Genomic DNA, 12999 nt, shown 5'->3' on the forward strand with positions numbered 1-12999 from the left:
AATATTTAACATTATCTGTGTAAAATTCAGTGCACTGCCATGAGTGCAGTGCTGAACATTACCCATATAAAATTAAACCACTGCCACAAGTGCAGTGCTGAACATTATCCATATAAAATTCAGTGCACTGACACACGGGCAGTACGTTATCCATGTAAAATTATCCTGTTTAGAGGGATAGGCTGCATGTGTGAAATAGATGTAGAACTTCCAGAAGTGTCCTAAATGCTGCTATAAAAGCCTGGTTTGCATCTCAGCCTCAGTGAAGTGTGAAGTCACTTTCGTTGCCTCTGAAACTCCAGCCCCGTGAATTTCCTGAAGGGTTTCTCTGAGAACTTTGCCACCTGCAATCCCATACCAAACTATCTCCAGGCTGCCTGTGCTGCAGCCAGGGTTTGCTCTGATGTGTTTGGTGTTTTCCAGAACTATTCCATGGCCGTGTACCTGGTGAAGCAGCTCTCCTCCACGGTGCTCCTGCAGCGGTTGCGGGCCAAGGGAATCCGGAACCCGGATCACTCCAGAGCACTGAGTATGTGTCTGCTGGGCTTGTTCAAAAAGGAGAAATCACTTTTGTAAAGGCACATTTGGAATCAGGACTGTACTAACCAAGCTTTGGACTTCCTACAGCCTTCTGGGCTTTGGGAATCTGATAGTGGTGTTCTTTGTATTCAGTTCCAATTCAAAGACTCAGAGGCCTTTGTTTGCACTAGGAGCCAGTCCAGGAACCCTGTTGACACTGTGAGGGGAAAAATGCAAGAGAATCTCTTTCAGCTCAGCCATCCTGGCTTTGTTTGTGCAGAATGGCACAACTGTATTTCTACAGAGAAGTGCTCATTCAGTACCTTGGGCAGGCTGCGCTGAAGGCCTCACCCTGGACCTGGATGCTGGGCAGGAACGGCTCCATCGAGCTGGTTCTGTTCCCTTGGCACTGAGCTGTGGAGTGAGCCTGGAGAGAGTGGCCAGCCCAGAGCTCCTCCCAACCCCCTCCTCACTCGGGTGTGAGATTTGCTGCCTTAGTGTTTGCTCTGACAACAAGCTGGTGGAAGTTTGTGTCATAAAAATGCCAGCACAAACTGCTGCGTGTTTGGTTTTCAGGGAGAGGGTGAAATCCCAGCCACCTGATCGCTGTTGTTACTCTGTAATGCTCAGATAAGGGCTTGTACCTTCTCCACAAGGGAAGAAATGAGTCCAGCAGTAAATAAAAGTGCTGGGCATTAACTTGTCCTAATGCAGTTTGATGATTTAAATGCCCAAAAATATAGAGAGTTCCAGGTGGCTGCTGCTCTGCAAGTTGAGAATGAGGGTGTAGGTGCAGTTCTTAGAGCAGGAATAAAATGGGACTGACTCGTTCATTTAACCAATGACTGCTTATAAAACAGGCCTTGCACACCAAAATAGAGGATGAAAGACTCCAGAAGTGAAAGACTTTGATATTTCACTGCAGTTACTTAAATCTCAGATTTTGTCATGGTACTTCTGACTTCCTACTGCTCAATTTGCTTTTCAGTTTTAAGTCACAGGATTGCTTGATGAGGATTTTGGGGGGTTTTAGTGGTGCCTATTCATGTGAGAATTGTTAACAAGTTGAACAACTTCAGCTTGAAGTTAGAGGTGAAATTAATGTGCTTTATCTGTTGGTAGGTATTAAAAAATGATCAGTGCAAAGTTGCATGTAGAAGAGTTGAGACCTGAGTTTATCTCTGGATAAACATATTTTCTAGGGGTCTTGAACTGGAAGTTTACCACACACATTTCAGACTTGTTTTATTTCTTTTTCATCCAATTCATGTTTGAATTAACCTAAAATAAACTTTTTCTTCTTTAAATACCAGTTAAAGAGAAACTAACTGCTGATCCAGACAGTGAAATAGCAACTACCAGCTTAAGAGTGTCTCTTCTTTGTCCAGTAAGTTGGTTTTTTATTCCCTCCAAAGTGATTCTGATTGAAATGTGGCTGTTGCGGGATGTGTGTGGGAGAGGTTACCTTGTGTTTACCTGGTTTAACTTTGTCAGGACAGAGAGCAGCTGAAATTCTCTCTCACTGTGCTTAAAAGCCTGTGAAATACCCCTGGGAAAAGGAGTGTTCCATTAGCTTGAAAATGTTACTCAAAATATATGTAAGCACACATTTAAATCTGTCACTGGATCATCTGAGTGTGCAGGTTGGGCTTGGATTGATAAAACCTCTCTCAGGGGGAAAGGGGGTGAATGTGGTATTGAGCACCTTGAATCTGAAATGGGTGATGTGCAAATGTACGCTTGGAATATTTAATAATCTGCACTTAAAAACAAAGCAGTGTCTTGGAGGTTGTTCAAACAAAATGTTTTGATCCAATTTGAGGTGAGAGAAAAGAATTCCAGTGAACATGCAAGTGGCAGAGATGTATCTCGACCTATTTGTTGTTTTTTAACCAAGTAGCTGCGCTGTTTTCTGCCTGGATTTGTGTTATCAGTGGTAAATGCCCAACATTAATGTGATATGTGCTTCTTTGAATCTCTGGGGCTTGTTTCAGGTGCAGGGCACCTTCAGAATCCTTGACTCTCTGTATTGATTGACAGAGTCCCTTTATTGCAGCCCAGCTATTGAAATTCTTGTCAAGATTAAGGATACATCTGTTTCCTGCTTTGCCTCAATCTGCTCAGGCTTGACACGAAATTCTCAGGTTTAAAATCTAAACAAGAAAACTTGGCTTTATTCTTGCAAAATTGGAGCTTATTTTTCAGGTTATTTAATATGTTCTTAAACTCTAAAAAGAGAAACTTTTAGAGGTGTAATTGCTTCATAAAAAGCACAATTAACAGTGTGGTTATTTTATATATATATATATATATATATATATATAACGTTCTTGTAAATCTTTGAATGTGGTATTGTCATGATCTTCAATTTTATTCCTTTTTCCATATCAGCATTGATTCTAGCTAAGGAAGATAAGGAATTTTTAAGGAAGATAAAATTAATCTGTGAGAAAGATACAGATTGCATTTACCAGATAAAATCCTGATCTGTAGAGCTGATAATCTCAAAAACCTGTAACTGCCATGTCGTATTTTGGAACACTGAAGTATTGATGAATTATTTTAAGTCAGTCTTCATGCATCTGGTGGAATTACAGATTTTTATTCAGCTTATTTGATTTGTCAAGGTGTTGCTTTATAGATCATTCCATGGGAATTTCTTGTTTGTCCTGATTGCCTCCATCACTGATAAAATTCCTCTGCAGTGCTTTTGGGTTCCTTTTTTTCCTCCACTTTTTCCTCCTTCAGTGCTGCCTGATTTCCCAGTAGCTCTTGGAATAATCCATCCCAGGCTCTTTGGGGCAGAGACTGCACCTTCCAACAGAAAGGTTTTACCTTGATTCTCCTCAGGTCTGAATGGAATTTCATTTACAGCCCTGTATTTTCACTTGCTGATTTGATTTGCAAGCCTTTGGCTCAGGGAGAATTTTTTGTCTGTATTTTGTGGTTGTTTTCTAAGCTTTAAATGCTCTGAAGGTGCACCCTGAAAATGCTGATTTGGTCTCCAGCAGCAAAATGGAAAATTAAGGAATTTAGCATCACTCTGGGAATGGGAGGGTGCTGCTCTCCCCTCCCCTGGGTGTGATTCTCCTTGGGAGTATCCAGGAGAACAAATGAGGGAGGTGGGTTTAGTCTTTATAATTTTAATTCTGCCCTCCAGGCTGCTCAGAGCTTCCTTGGAATTTGGCACCCATGCAGGATCCAGCAGGCAGAGGGGCTGCTCTGAGCCCGGAGCTCAGGAACACACTTGAATTCATGTTCCTTTTTGCCCCTGGAAGTACAAATAAATAAATCTCCAGGCTCTGCAGCCGGACCAAATATTTAACTGAAGAAAAATTCCAAATCCAGGGGTTTACTGGAGGTTTTGCAGCTTTGTTTACAAATCCTGAACTCCTGTTTTTTAGCAGGGAAAGATAGAAATGTTTTGTGTGCTTGTAAAAGAAATTAATGCAGTGTTTCTTTGGCTGCCAACAGGCGGGAATCAAACAGTCCCAGTGTTGGGCAATGCAGCTTTTCCAAAGTTGGGATGCATCCCTGCTTTTTTCTGTCAGTTCTGACACAGCTTAGCCGTTGTGGCAGAGCTTATCCAGGAGGTTCAATGCTAAAAATGGGAAAAGAGCATCAACCTGTTAACTCTGAGTGTGGTTAAATCCCACCTCAGGGAAGTCACAGGCAGAGGTTTTATACCAAAACCTTGGGAAAACCTTCCTGGTTTTTAACTCTGCTTGTTTCCCTCAGGAAATGGGTTTTTATGTCCTTCCTGCAGCACCTGTCTTCGACCTTCCTTACTTTTTATTTGAAGCATCCAGGTTTTCCCTCTGATGCTCCCTGAGCTGGGGGACTGTGCCCAAAAGACAAATGAGCCATTGCCCCACCATCTGGGAGATGAGAATTCCTGACAGACACGGATCGGGGGCCTGGCTGCTCTGGGAGTTGATTTTGGGATAGGAATAATGTGCTTGGTCACGGATTCGGGGGAGGGGGTGCCAAACACATGGCACACAGAGCATCTCCTGCCGTGGGCTGAGCCTCTGCCACCAGCCTGGGGCTCCCCAGGGAATTCTCTGCCCCCTCCCATCTGCTGGGCCTTGGTGACAGCGACTGAGAGCCAGAGGGAAGGAAAAGAAGCGAGACCACGCTGGATTTGCCAGGAGTGGGGCAGAGGGGTTCTGTTCACAGGGAATAAAAATCATCATCATCATCATGGAGGAAGTGGTGGCCTGTGAATAGAGCCTTTGTTCTTGATGTTGTTTTTGCTTTGGGGATATTGTGGTGCCATCCTGTGGCATCCTTCTTGTACTGCTCAGGATCAGCCTGGCCACGGGGCTGGATTGAGGCACGCTCCCAACCTGCTCCACTCCCAGCCACCACTGGAATTGGCTGAGGCTGCTCAGATGGAGGCCTTGTGTATATTTTAGTCAAATATCGAACTTCAAACTACCCGGCATAAGCAGTTCTCCATAAATGATTGTTTTGTTGGGTTTTCATGTGGTGAAAGTCTTGTTTAGACATTGCTGCTTCTCACCTTTAGTGTGGCCAGTCCAAGCCCCTCCCGATCTGCAGCGTAAGCACTTGGCCTCAAACCAAATGCTGGGGGGTTTCGTGAGGAGATTTTTATTTCAGATTAAGATGAAATTCCTTTCACTGTCTGCTTTCCACTCAGTGTAATGATACTTTCACGATAATGAAGCATAATTCTGTTTGTGCTCTGTGCAGGACACTGGTATTTACGGGTGCTCAGTGGGCCCTGTATGTTGTTAGGGGAATATGGCAGGACGTGTTCTTCGGTTCCCTTGATGAAATATACTTCAAAATGTGATTTTTAGTCACTTTTATGCCACTACAAACTTACAGGAAGGAGGCAAGTGTGTATGTGACATAGTTCAATCAAAACTCGGATTTCTGAGAGTTCTTTCTGGATTAAACTCAACCTGGCTCTTTTCTCTTTTCAGGCAGAAAAGCCCTGTTGGTTAGTTCCACACCGAGGTAATAAAATCCTGGTTTCTTTCTCTTACAGCTTGGCAAAATGCGCCTCACCATCCCCTGCAGGGCCCTGACTTGTTCCCACCTGCAGTGTTTTGATGCCACTCTCTACATCCAAATGAATGAGAAGAAGCCAACCTGGGTTTGCCCCGTGTGTGACAAGAAGGCTCCCTACGAACATCTCATTATTGATGGGTGAGTAAAGCTGAGATCAAATTCCAGCATGTTCCTCCTGTCTGAAATCAAGGTGATCTCCCTCCTTTTTTAACTCCCCATATTTAACTTCCTGCTGCTGGTCAAGAAGTCCTGACCAGCTCCCTCTCATTCAAGAATTGTGCTCCTCTGACTCTCTGACTGTTCAAGTTGATAACAATGAAATCTATTCCTTCCAATCCTCAGTAAATTCCTGAGCTATCCTGCTGAAAATGCTTTTTTCCCCCCACCATGTTCCGTAGTGCTGAATTCCTAGGTGAAAACAGCACATGTTGTATTTTCTTTTAATGGAGCAACTGTACCAATCTGGCAGAGTTGATAAGAGACAGCCACGTTAGAGCAAATAAATCCTGCCACCCCTCCGAGTGCCTGTACAATTCCGTGTACAATTTCACACTTGGGGAGTTGCTATCTATAGAAAGTGACACAGAGATTGATTCCCTGGTACTGCCTACTTGCAAAACACTAAAAAAAAAAATAAATCTCTTGTTGTGCCAAGTGTGTATTTCTGGGTTTGCATTTTAATTTCTTAAGAGAGGAATCTTGTTTTTTTAAAGGGTGATAAAGGGAGAGAACAAGTAGAGGCCTCTGAGGATACTCTCAATATTTAAAAAAAAACCCAAAACTGATGAAACAAACAAATAAAAACCCCAAAAGCAAAGCTGAAAACCCTGAAAAAACCCCAGAGTTTTAGAAAACCACCTCATCAATGATGAGTCTTTATTAGGGAGTGTGTGCTTCATTTTGCCAGTGAAGCATGAGGTCACTCAGGGTCCCTTGAGAGCCTTGCAAAAAGCTCTTGAAGAGACACTCAGTCTGTTTTGGACTCCTGGATGCCCAGATTTATGGGTCCTCCACCTCAGATCAAAGAGCTGGGGGGCTCCTTGTCGAGGTTTCTGCCTAAAATAGTGAAGACAGAAAGTGGGAATAATGCAAACACCACATTTTCCTTATTTCTCCTCGTGTTGCCAGGTGCAGATGTTGGAGATGAGCTGATCTAATTAGAGCATCCCAAAGAGAAGGTTATTTCTGGAAAATGCTCCAATCTGGGAAAGAGGGAACTGTCTCTAATTAAAGCCAAGCTCTTTCCTGCAGAACCACATGAATGGCCCTGGTCAGAAGCTGGAATTCCCACTGGGAGTGATGTGGTGCCAGGATCCCAAAGTTTTAGGAGGTGCCTGTGGGAGAAGAGGCTGCAAGTTGAGATTCCCATGCTCAGCATTTGTTAGGAAGTGTCAGGAAATACAAGTCCTTAAACCCTCAGCTGCAGGGACCCCTTTAAGAGAGGTTTCCTCAGGAAAATTTTGTCAGAGGAGGTGAGAAGGAGATTTTTTTTTAAACTCTCATTCACATAATTCCTTTGTTTTGGGACATGGAGAGTTCTGTGTCACGAGCTCTGCAGGATTCTGCTCCCAGGGGTTTTAAATAAATGTGCAGATTTTTATTTGATTGGAATTTTTTCAATGATTCCTTTTTCTCAAGGAAGCAGCTGAGAGAAGAGCAGAACAATGAAAGCTTTTGGTTTCACACCAATTCAGACTTACACTGACTAATAAAAGCTCTTCTTTAGGCCTGATATTAAATATTTTTGATGGACAGGTTGTTCATGGAAATCCTGAAGTTTTGTACAGATTGTGATGAAATCCAGTTTAAGGAGGATGGATCCTGGGCTCCCATGAGATCGAAGAAGGAGGTGCAGGAGGTGACTGCATCTTACAACGGAGTTGATGGTGAGCCATGGTTGGGGGGGTGTGAAGGACACTGGGATCCCCTAAGGATTGATGTTCCTTTAACCTCTGAAAATGCTCATTTTTAAACGTATATTTACAGCTTTGCTCATTTGTGAGATCAGCTAATTGAGTAGCACCTGTTTGGGGCTGATGGTAAAGTTTGAAGCTACCACCATTGTGTAGTTTATTTATCTTCATGACTTAGAGCTTTTTAATGAGCTGTGATCTGCTAATTGTAGCTTCTCGTGTTGGCTTTGTGCAGGATGCATCAGCTCTTCCTTGGAACACCAGGTGTCCTCTCACCAGCAGTCCAATAAAAACAAGAAAGTGGAAGTGATCGACTTGACCATCGACAGCTCGTCAGATGAGGAGGAGGAGGAGCCCTCTGCCAAGAGGAGCTGTCCCTCCATATCTCCAGCATCACCAATAAATAACAAGGGGTGAGAACAAAACAAACAATGCAGAGAGAAGTCAGAAATTTCAAAATAAATCGTCTCTAGAAAGTTCTGTGCTTGGGTTATATCCTCATTCGGTAGCTCGTGGATTTGCTCTCGGGTCACAAGGCCTAAGGTTGGAATCACAGCTTTGAGTTAAGTGTGGAACACAATAAAATATTTTAGTTGTGTTTGTGGGATGGTGCAAAGGGTTGTGGCTAAAAGTGTGGGTTCTGCAAGTCTGGGGATGTTCTTCTTGCGCACGAAGCAGCACACGGGGAGAGAGCAGGGAGGAGCAGGGGTGGAGGGTGGGGTTTGGAGCGGCACGGGAATGGGGAATGCCAGGAGTACCTGGGCACCTTTACCTGAGCAGCCAGGCTGGAAACAGCTCCTTGTGTGTATAAATATCCAGGGATCCGTGGTGAAGTGGTTCCTGCTCCATCATGGGAGTGACTCAGTGATCACTGAAACCCCTCACGGCCTTTTCTCCCGTTGGAATTACCTTGTAGGGTATCGGTGCTGTGGGGTCACACAGATTCCTGTGGCGGTGGGGGTTCAATATTCCTTCAGGATTGTCTTGTCCTGCCTTGGGAATATCTGTATCGTCTTTATAGAGATCCCAGCACCATTTACACTTTCAGCTGGTTGAGACTGAACTTTCCTTTCCTAAATTCCAGCTGCCTTGGACTGAACTAATTTTCCTGGTAAGATACTGTGAGGAGATGAAAGCTTGGGGGATGTGTGATGCTCATGCAAAGCTTTGAAATTGCTGCGCATCTTTCAAGAAGCTCAGAACGCATTTTGAATTGAAGTTCAGTGTGAAAATAAGCCAATAAGCATCCCCTGATGGGACAGCAATAAACCAGGAGTGTATTTTATGCTTCTAAAAAGCCTTTTTTTCCTTCCAGCATTTTAAATTTACCCCACCAAGCTTCTCCTGTGTCAAGAACCCCAAGCCTTCCTGCTGTGGACACCAGCTACATCAACACATCACTTATCCAAGACTACAGGCATCCATTCCATATGACACCCATGCCTTATGACTTGCAAGGTGAGTTCTGTCTGGACCTGTACAACTCTCCAAGCACTAATATTAATTCTAAAATTTTTAAAAAATTAGTTTAGTATCTCTGTTAGTGAAGAGAACCTGAAGTTTTATCAGTGTTGGGCTGGTTTTATTTCAAAATGAATGGTGAAAAAATGGAGAGGTGCTTTTTTGTTGTTGTTTTGAGAAGCTTAATTGTGTTTTTTGTCTCTTCACAGGTTTAGATTTCTTCCCTTTCCTGTCAGGAGACAATCAGGTAAGTCAGGGAGAACCGAGTCCTGTGGCAAACACTCTTCCAGGCAGGATGTGCTGTGTGGGAAGCAGCAGCTGTGGGGTGGAGGTGTGAGAACAGCGAGGCTGCAGCTTTGTTTTGTACACATAGGAGCAAACAGGAGCATTGTCTGAGCACAGGGGTGGCATGAGGCATTTTGGGAGCCAGGGGCTGGCAGGGATCCTCAGCCATGGCTGAACGTGCAGCTTGATCCCTTTCCCTCCAAAAAAAAGAGAGCTGGGATGTCTCACCTGCCCTTTCTGCACTCCCAAGTGGGAAAATTGCATTAAAAGTTGAGGGGTACTTTCAGATCCTAATGAAGAGCAGAGCCTGCTGTGGAATTTGGATTCAGGAAACCTGGCTTGGTGTTCAAGATCCTGAGAATTACTGTGGTCCAAGGAGTGCTGCTCTGGTTCTGCCAGTGGAGAGATAATAGGGAACAAGGCTGGGCAGCCTGGGTGTTCCATCATAATGGCATGGAGCATGGAGAGCAAAGTTCCCCCTGCAGGGAGGTTGGTTTAAATGGGATTTTTGACAGCTCAAGCTCCTGCCCTTCAGGGGTGCAGCAGAGAGGATAACGTGGGACATCCCTTGCTCCATCCCATGGGACCAAGCTGTCCCTACATGCGTTTTCCCAGGATTCTGCCTTGCTCCCAGCAGGGATCAGCACAGCTGTGGCTGACCCTGACTTTTGGGGGCTGGCAAAATGAACTTGGGGGAATTTTGCCCCCAAGGAATTTTTTGAAGAGCAAAAAAAAAAAAAAAAACCAACCCAGAAGTGCTGCTGCTTGTCCTTTTTTCTGGTTTGGGTTCTCTGGTCCCATTCCCTGTCATTCAACCCCAGCATTCCCAGTTCCTTTTGGCTTCAGGAATGCGGGGCTGCAGAGCTAAAAATTCATTACATCCTTGCACTGGCTGAACTGCTGTGAAACCCAGGAGCTGCCAGAACCTCAGCTTGACCAAAATCCCTTCTTTCTGTGCTGCTCTGAATGCCAAGTCTGCTGCAATATCTGAAATCTAACTGTTGTTTCTCCCCCCAGCATTACAACACCTCCCTCCTCGCCGCCGCAGCCGCGGCCGTTTCCGCGTCCGATGATCAGGAACTTTTACACTCCCGTTTTTTTCCCTACACTTCATCCCAGATGTTTCTGGATCAGCTCAATGCAGGAGGAAGCAGCTCCCTGCCAGCCACGAATGGTAGCAACAGTGGCAGTAACAGCAGTCTTGTTTCCTCCAACAGCCTGCGGGAGAATCACGGGCACCCCGTCGCGAGTAGGAGCAGCACGGACACGGCCTCAATCTTTGGTATCATACCAGACATTATCTCATTGGACTGATTTTTTTTTTTTTTTTCTGGGGGTGGGCAATGGGGGGACAGAGGAAATCTTTGTGCTTGGTTTTCCTTTCTGTTCAAAAAAAAAAAAAACATTAAGACAAGGTGGTTTTTTTTTCCTTTTTTAAAAAGGGGGAAAAAAAAAATTTACGTGTACAGAGAACAAAAAAAAAGTCTATTTTCAGTTTTACTTTTGTATATAAACCTAAGATGGCCTCACTGGTAAAAATAAGAAAAAAAAAAGACAAAAGAGAAAAAAAAAAATTTAACAAAAACAAGGAGCTTCAGTTCATTTTTCTGGATGCTGAAGATTTTACACCTGTGCATTTGTCATGTGAGTTTCTTTTCCTTTTTTTTTTTTTTTTTCCCCTATAGTTCGGACACAAATGGCATTATTTTCTTCACAGTTACAGAAACAGGAAAGGAGCTGAACTTCTAAAGTTCAAGCTTGGGAGAGGGTTTTTTTCCCTTTGCTGGTGGAATCTAATTCCCCGTCCCATACTGAGTGCAGATTTTCTTACGCCGGAAGCAGAGCAGACCCTGCTCTGTTTGCAGGCCGGAGCCTTTCAGGAGTGGGTTTGGTTTTTTGGGATTTTTTGTCATTTCTGGTTCCATGTGCCCCTCTATCCAGGCAAATTCTCCTTTTTAATTCCGTGCTTTAGTCAGGAATGTTGCAAACTCACCCGTGACAGGGCTCCAGGGAGTGACACGAAGCTGAGCGGGAGGTTCAGGTTGGACATCAGGGAAAGTTCTTCCCCCAGAGGGTGCTGGGGTGCTCACCAGGCTCCCCAGGGAATGCTGATGTTCCCAAGGCTGCCAGAGCTCCAGGAATGTTTGGACAACACTCCCAGGCACAGGGTGGGAATTTGGGGTGCCCTGTGCAAGGACTTAGATCCTTGTGAGTCCCTCCCAACTCAGAATATTCCACAGCTCCATGTTCAGTTACTCCTGAGGGCCTGACTCCATCTAATCCCAGGCTGAGGAATGACCTGTGGGACGAGATGGAGCATTTTTGTGCAGTGGAGCCCCACATCAAAGCATCACTTGGGCTGGAGGGGTTTTGTTTCTAAGAACTCCAATCCTGTTCAGATAACCTCAAATCTTATCAGCAAAATCCTGAGCATGTGTCAGTGTTACCTCGTGGAGCTGCTTCTGCTTTGGCTTAGCCGTGCCTAGAGACGGCCTTGGCAGCCCAGGCCTGGCTTGTCTGGCTGGAAAATCCTCATTTTAGTGCAGTAGATCCAATGGCTGCTTCCAGGTGAGCTTGTCACCAGCCTGCAAGAAGCAAATAGAAACTGCAGCACACCCTTGCATGGTCTGTGCAGCCGGTGATGCTCTTGGTGCCCTGTGCTGAGTTCAGTCGCCCCATGAATATGCCGTGTTCAGTGTGAGTCTGAACCCCAAACCCACCACTAAAACCCCCACATCCCAGAGTGTTGCTCCCTTTCCAGCTCTCTTAGGGGTAGTGGCTTTCAAAATTCACTTTCCTTGGAATTCTTTGGATTTCCCGGATTTTTTCAGTCTGTTGGAGCCGTATTTACTTCCTGGTTTCTTTTCTCATTTTTTTTTTTCTTTAAGTTGTGCATGACATAGGAAAATTTTTTTTTTTTTTGGGTCATTTGGGCTGATCCGTTCTTCTTAAGGAGTGGAATGTGTAAATAGCTGGAATGCAGTTTTTTTTCAGGAGATTCTTTAAAGTCAGAGAAAGGGGGAGGGAAGGAAGTGATTCTTGTGTCCCAAAGTCCATGTCAGAGAGAGTAAATATTTCCTCTGGTGTGAAAAATATTTTTATAACTGGTTGAAAGTGCAGGTAACGAGTTTATCAGGAAAGAGAGTTAAGGAATACTAAAATTAGCAGATTCTTGTCTGAATTTTTTCATGTCCAAAAAAACTGTTGATTGCAAATAGTCGCTTCGAGCATTGACAAGGGCCACCTTTTGCCTATGAAGTCGTCTCAAAACAAAAAACTGAATCTTGCATTGATTAAAAAAAAAAAAAAGGAAAAAAAAAAACAGGAAAAAATGATAAAAAAACAGGAAAAAAAAAGCAAAAAAAAAGAAAACCTTTAATCCAAGTAGCATTAGGTATTGCTGTCTGATCAGTCGTATGGTTATTTGAAAGGTTCACATTATGTGGCATCAAAATTGTTTTTAGTGTTTTTACAGCATCCCTCTGCCACTAAATAGTTGACTTGAATTTTGGAAAACGGAACTGTTTGTGTTTATATGTATATGTGTGTGTATATATGTATTTATAGATCCGTGTGTGTGAGTTCCAGGTGAGTTAAATAGTTTTTCCCATGCATGTGTATTTCATACATATCTGGCTGATATATATATTTCACCATACACCGATTTTATAATTTATTAAATGTCAGTTAAAAAAGAAATAAAAGGATAGAAAATGGGAAAGACTTATTTTTGAAACAGTCTGATTTTGGAGTGATTAAACCTCTGCTAGGAGAAGCTCTT

The 12999-nt window shown here is 43.8% G+C and overlaps 1 protein-coding gene across 2 annotated transcripts in view; it reads left to right on the forward strand.

Annotated features, from left to right (window-relative positions):
- Nucleotides 1-10771, forward strand: part of PIAS1 (protein inhibitor of activated STAT 1) — a 49263-nt gene extending 38492 nt beyond the window's left edge. Inside the window, exons 7-14 of one of the 2 annotated variants that reach the window (XM_032122785.1) lie at nt 424-529; nt 1833-1906; nt 5537-5697; nt 7315-7445; nt 7708-7885; nt 8788-8930; nt 9143-9180; nt 10236-10771. In XM_032122785.1, coding sequence (XP_031978676.1) covers nt 424-529; nt 1833-1906; nt 5537-5697; nt 7315-7445; nt 7708-7885; nt 8788-8930; nt 9143-9180; nt 10236-10532 — 1128 coding nt within the window. In that variant the 3' untranslated portion in view covers nt 10533-10771. The remainder of the gene's footprint in view (nt 1-423; nt 530-1832; nt 1907-5536; nt 5698-7314; nt 7446-7707; nt 7886-8787; nt 8931-9142; nt 9181-10235) is intronic. The other variant, XM_032122786.1, reaches the window with a different exon arrangement.
- The last annotated feature ends 2228 nt before the right edge of the window (nt 10772-12999 follow it).

The sequence above is a fragment of the Corvus moneduloides genome, chromosome 13 (assembly GCF_009650955.1).
Source record: "Corvus moneduloides isolate bCorMon1 chromosome 13, bCorMon1.pri, whole genome shotgun sequence".
NCBI classification, from domain to species: Eukaryota; Metazoa; Chordata; class Aves; order Passeriformes; family Corvidae; genus Corvus; species Corvus moneduloides.